The sequence below is a fragment of the Engystomops pustulosus genome, chromosome 2 (assembly GCF_040894005.1).
Source record: "Engystomops pustulosus chromosome 2, aEngPut4.maternal, whole genome shotgun sequence".
In the NCBI taxonomy this organism is placed as follows: Eukaryota; Metazoa; Chordata; class Amphibia; order Anura; family Leptodactylidae; genus Engystomops; species Engystomops pustulosus.
In genome coordinates, this window is record NC_092412.1 from 11457340 (window position 1) to 11463534 (window position 6195).

Consider the following 6195-nt stretch of genomic DNA (forward strand, 5'->3'; position numbering starts at 1 on the left):
CTGATTCTGACTTAGCGCAGCATTTAATATACAAATATGTGTCACAACCAAAGCACTTACATGCACCAGGAAGAAGAAGGTGAACTCCGGGGACCTGAGCGGGGAAGTGACACATGCAGGATATCGGCCGCACGCTCGTAGTGAATCGCGGCACAGTGCATGATCGTTGGACATTCCGGATTGGGGATGGCGACAGGACCAGGTAAGTAAATGTGTCCCATAGGGTCAGGGTTCTGGTCTCATTGGATCCGGGTGAATCCCTGGATCATATTGTTACCAGACATGACCCATTTTCTGTGCTCCCATTTAGAGATATGTATATCTCTGTGTCCAAGAATGCTAGAACAGCCACGCGTTACCCTGGCTAGCCCGATTCCAAAAATCTATCTGGCCTTGGGCTGACATGGATCATGACTCAATTACTGTCCATAAACTGACATATTGGTCTGGGATTTATATGACCCTTTGTCTGAAAGTGGAGGATAACCTTTTGAAACTGTCGGCCCAAGCACAGGAAATCCTGTGAGGCTATACCTCTTGTAGAGTTAATGGGGCACATTTACTTACCCGGTCCTGTCACGATCCAGCGGCGCGTTCTCCGTCGAGGATTCGGGTCTTCCGGCGATTCTCTAAGGTAGTGCGCCTGATGTCCACCAGGTGTCACTGCTGCGCTGAAGTCCACCGGAGTTCACTATCCTATCCTTGGTGCAGGTAAGCGTGTGTCGAGCGACACTTTTTAAAAAAAAAAAATTCGGGGTTTTCTCTGATGGCCCTGTCCCCCGATTTCCATTGCATGCATGCCGGCGCCGATGCGCCACAATCCGATCGCTTGTGCCAAAAACCTGGGGCAATTCAGGGAAAAACGGCGCAAAGCGGTAATATTCGGGAAGCCCGGCGAAAATTAGCGATTCGGGACCTTAGTAAATGACCCCCAATGAGTCTCTAGCTCTGACTCTTAAGCTATTCAAGATGAAGCTGGAGAAAGGGGATGACTGGTACTAGCACTGGTGAACAGGAGATATGTAACATGTAAAAGTCACCTAAGAAATCATTTATTGTGTGAACAGAAGTACAAATACACAGGCCGATTATCTAGAACAGGTCGTTATAGAAAGAGTTCTGACAATTTGTGAGCAGGGCCCTCATTACATGGTTCTATCCAACCAGGGTTATTGTCTGTATATGTCCCCCATGATCTGTAACCCGCTATATGGAGATTTATTATTACTATATACTGCAGACATCAGCAGGAGTCATCCTAAATAAGGAAATCCATATAATAGGGGAAATGAGACACGAGGTGAGGAGCAGAGCAGTGCAGGTAGTGTATGTTGTAAGTCATCCCAAACCGATGGGTTTTCAAATGACAATAAACATGGCTTCTCTCCTGTGTGAGTTCTCTGATGTCTTCAAAAATGTGATTTCTCCGTGAAACTTGTCGCATATTCCAGAAATGGAAATGGATTCTGTCCTGTGTGTGTTCTTTGATGTTCTAGTAATAATGATTTAGAGGTAAGACATTTCCTACTTTCAGGGCATGAAAATAGCTTCTCCCCTGTGTGAATTTTTTGATGTCGAACAAGATGTGATTTATAGAGAAAACATTTCCCACATTCAGTACATGGAAATGGCCTGTGTCCTGTGTGTGTTCTCTGATGTTTTAGTAAAAATGATTTAGAGGCAAAACATTTCCCACATTCATGGCATGAAAATGGCTTCTCTCCTGTGTGAGTTCTCTGATGGATAACAAGAGTTGTTTTCTGAGTATAACATTTTCCACATTCTAAACACAAGAACGGCTTCTCTCCGGTGTGAGTTCTCTGATGGACAACAAGATATGATCTATGAGTAAAACATTTCCCACATTCTAAACATGGAAATGGCTTCTCTCCTGTGTGAATTCTCTGGTGTTGAAAAAGGGTTGAATTATCACTGAAACATTTCCCACATTCATTACACAAAAACGATTTCTCCCCTGTGTGAATTTTCTCGTGTTCAACAAGTTGTGATTTACAGATAAAACATTTCCCACATTCAGTACATGAAAATGGTTTCTCCCCTGTGTGAATTTTCTCATGTCGAACCAGATGTGACTTACGGATAAAACATTTCCCACATTCAGTACATAAATATGGCTGAACGTGGTGAATTTTCAAAGGTTTATCAGGTCTCAATTTCTGGCTATTGGTTTCCGTCCATTCTGAATATGAATAAATCTTTTCCTCTCGGTGACTGTGAAGATGAATGAGAAGATTTGATTCTTGACTAAAAGACTTCTCACATTTTGGTTCCAAAAACTTCCTCTTCTCTCCATGATTTCCCTCCTCTGTGGAAAGATGTGACTGATTATCTTCTACTTCACCACAAGGAGATGAGGGGGGACGTCCATGGGAACCTCTTGTACTTTCATCTCCTGGAAAATATAACCAAGAAATCAGTATTGGAAGTTTCTATTAGTAACATACAGGGACACATTCACTACGGACCTTGCGCCAGTTTTCTGTCAGACTTATATAAGAGCTCACAGTGCATGTCAGGGCACATGAGAATCATGGGGTCTAAGGAACTGCCAAAAGAACTCCGAGAAAGAATTTTGGCAAGACACAGATACGTCCAAGGTTACAAAAATTTTTTTGTCACACTCAAGGTTTCTAAGAGCATGGTCACCTCCATAATCTTTAAATGGAATAATCTTGGGACAAACACAACTCTTTCAGACAAACTAAGCAATTGTGGGGGAAGAGCCTTGGAGTAGAAGAGCCCCAGGTCACTGTGGCAGTTTTTCATGTTTATAAATAAGCAATAATATTTCATTTCAGTTTTTTTTGTCAACATGGGGGCATATTAATGATCTTACCAATTGGCTGCCATGAAACAAAGAGTGAAAAATTTAATGGGGTCTGAATACTTTCCATACCCAGTGTATTTGTGGTTACAGGGGTGGTCCATTTTCTCACAACTCGGACTCTGACCCCAAAATCCTGCTGTTCAGATCATCCTTTAAGCAGACCCCTCATTTAAATTTCTGAATTTTACTGAATTTTGACTGATCATTCTGGAGGAGACCAGAGACAGATGAGCCGGTGTCTATGTCATCTCCATCTCCTCCCCTGGATGTGACCTCTCCCTGCAATGTATAAGGGAAGAATAACCCACAAGATACATGAAAGGCTCTTACCCTCCTCTGTCACTGATGAGGGGATTTCCTCTCCGCTCCTCCTTCCACCACAACTTTCCTGGAAAGATCCAACATGAAGGACCTGAGAAAACAAGGAAATGTCTCCAGAGATTCTCTTATATCCAAGTGATGGACAGAAACCTCCAGAACCAGGAACTAAGGGGAATAATCTCCTGCAGGAGGAGACGGGATCAGAAATAGAAACCAGTAATAACCACAGCGACTAATAATATCATCCCATAGATCAGAGGTCGCATTAACGCCTGTACAAGCCTCATGTGTAATAAAAGGCATAGACATTTAGTAGTAGTTGATGGGCAATGAGGACAAATACAAAACACATATCAGTACTGCCGGTGCAGCACCTGACATCTCCTCACACACGGGCGTTTGCTTATTGATCCAGGATTATATCTTCGTTAGGCTTGAAACACTCCGTTGCGGTGAAAATCCCAGTGATGTTGGGCTCTCAGACAGGGAAATGGAAGGGAGTGGGTGGTAACCGTCGCAGGCTGGAGGTGTGAATAACTAGGAGCCGAGAGAGCACCAGCAGCCTGTGTAACTTGCACAGAAGCACCTAAGGCTAATTAGCATAATTTTACAAGTCATGTTTTACTGCAACGCTACAATCGTAATAAAGAAATGATCGTTGATCAATAAGTAAAAGCCAACCTGTTAGTTTTCCTCTAACCCTCTGCTCCCCAGAACATTCCGAGTGTCATATATGGAGTAATCGTTTTCTTGTGTAATGGAGTGAAAGGATGAGAATTCCATTTTTTCGTCTACTGTGGCCACATCTTAACACCAGAACTTATCACAAAGCTGCACGAGGGTGGCATTGGCGTTCATCTGTTAATCAGGACAAATGCAATTGCCAGGTTGCTCATGTAAAATATATAGATTAATCAAAATTGCATGAAGGCGCCTGTACCTATAAACTACTTAATGGAATGTAAAAAACGGAGCGAGTGTCTGCTTTCAGAAAATATATGGTTTGTTGGGGCTTAGTATAATTCTTTATGCTATAATTTTGGTTTTATCTACACATGTCAAAATTGTAAATATTGCCAGAAGCGCCCGGCACGGAAAAGGTTAAAAATCTGCAGTGGAAACTGAGATTCGAACCGTTCGGTCCCAGAGCTCAGGTGAGATGCCCAGACAATTTGTGAACCTTGAAAACTGATGTTATCATGTATTCACCTCATGTGCATCTATAACAGATTCTCATTCAATGTCTTCTGAGAGATCAGAGAAAAACTAGAACATAGGAAATTATCTATTTAATACAATTAACCTGCGAGATGTGTGACACTACAAGTATCCAGACGCCTCGTCATGTGACAGAGACCTGCAGGTCATATACTGATCCGTCATATTACTCCAACTTCATCCTCTAATAATACTCCTCAGAGATACTAAGAGGAGGATTTATACTCTGCCAGACCCTCCACCCACTGCTGCTGGGGAAGGTAAGTAGCTTCATCACATCCACAGGAACCTCAGCTCCACCTACCTGACGATCCAGAGGGATGTAGTCTTCTGGCTCTTCTTTAATATCCCGGGAATCTCCAGGACTGGGACATCTCTCTGGTTCCTGTGTAATATCTCGGGAATCTCCAGGACTGGGACATCTCTCTGGTTCCTGTGTAATATCCTGGGAATCTCCAGGACTAGGACATCTCTCTGGTTCCTGTGTAATATCCTGGGAATCTCCAGGACTGGGACATCTCTTTGGTTCCTGTGTAATATCCCAGGAATCTCCAGGACTGGGACATCTCTCTGGTACCTGTGTAATATCCCGGGAATCTCCAGGACTGGGACATCTCTCTGGTTCCTGTGTAATATCCCGGGAATCTCCAGGACTGGGACATCTCTCTGGTTCCTGTGTAATATCCCGGGAATCTCCAGGACTGGGACATCTCTCTGGTGGATTTCTCTGACTGGATCCATCTATAGGAAATATACACAGTGACTGATACATTGTCTATATGTGATGATGAGATGATGGAGGAGGTGACCTCACACCTGCTCTGTCCTCTATAATCAGGAAGGTCTCCTCTTACCTGGTGATGTGAGGGGCTGGTGGTCCTCCATCATGATGTCCTTGTACTGGTCCTTGTGTCCTTCTATATACTCCCACTCCTCCATGGAGAAATAGACAGTGACGTCCTGACACCTTATAGGAACCTGACACCCACAATGACACAGTCATCACCCAGACCCCTCCCTTGTGTTATTGTACAATGTCCCAGCATTCCCGGCAGCGCTCACCTCTCCGCTCAGCAGCTCAGTGATCCTGGAGGTAAGTTCTAGGATCTTCTGCTCATGTATCAGTGAATGAGGTGGAGGCTCGGTGATGGGGCTCTGGGTCCATCCTCCTGACACACGGGGGGTCACACACTCACCAGACGACTTCTTCACTACTGTGTAATCCTGTGTATGGGGAGACACTGATCACTACATAGATCCTAAGAATCCTTCACCTCTCCAGTCATTTCCCGCTGTTATTCCTAGAGATAAGAGCCGTGTCCTGGGAGACTCTCACCTCTCCGGTTATCAAGGAGATCATCTCCAGGGTGAGCTCCAGGATCCTGGCCGCCATCTGCTCTCTGTCCTTCTCCCGGATCCCTGGTGGATCATTGATGGAAAGGATCATCATTAGGAGAAACCTCTGGGAGTCCTGGATCTATAGAACCTGAGGAAACATGACAAGAACTAAGAGCAAACTCTATATCAGAGGTGTCACTCTGAGCCCTTTCTGTGGGCACTCCGGCCATCACTGCAGGACCAAATCCACCAAATCTTTCTGCAGTCACAGGCAACGTAAGAGATACTGCTATTTTAACAGTGTTGACAGAACTGCCTTATCTTTGGAGGTCACGCTGCTGGACCCTCCATTCTTCCTGTACAGAGAGACCCTGGAGAGAAGCTATTTGCCCTCTTTCTTTCAACTGTATTAGTGGCATTAGGCGGCTGATACGATTGAAAGAAGTGGAAGAACACATAGCAGTAAGTAG

At 44.4% G+C, this 6195-nt stretch overlaps 2 protein-coding genes across 2 annotated transcripts; both read right to left on the reverse strand.

The window, feature by feature from the left end:
- Positions 1-1023: 1023 nt before the first annotated feature.
- On the reverse strand, positions 1024-2787 carry LOC140116892 (uncharacterized). Its single transcript, XM_072133324.1, has 2 exons — positions 2643-2787; positions 1024-2413 (listed from the first exon to the last, which is right to left on the reverse strand). Exons 1-2 carry the CDS (start codon positions 2785-2787, stop codon positions 1410-1412), a joined length of 1149 nt encoding a protein of 382 aa, XP_071989425.1. The 3' UTR covers positions 1024-1409.
- LOC140119893 (uncharacterized) lies at positions 2391-5607 on the reverse strand. The gene is made up of 2 exons (XM_072139328.1): positions 4692-5607; positions 2391-3260 (listed from the first exon to the last, which is right to left on the reverse strand). Exons 1-2 carry the CDS (start codon positions 5157-5159, stop codon positions 3093-3095), a joined length of 636 nt encoding a protein of 211 aa, XP_071995429.1. The 5' UTR covers positions 5160-5607; the 3' UTR covers positions 2391-3092.
- Between the last annotated feature and the right edge of the window lie 588 nt (positions 5608-6195).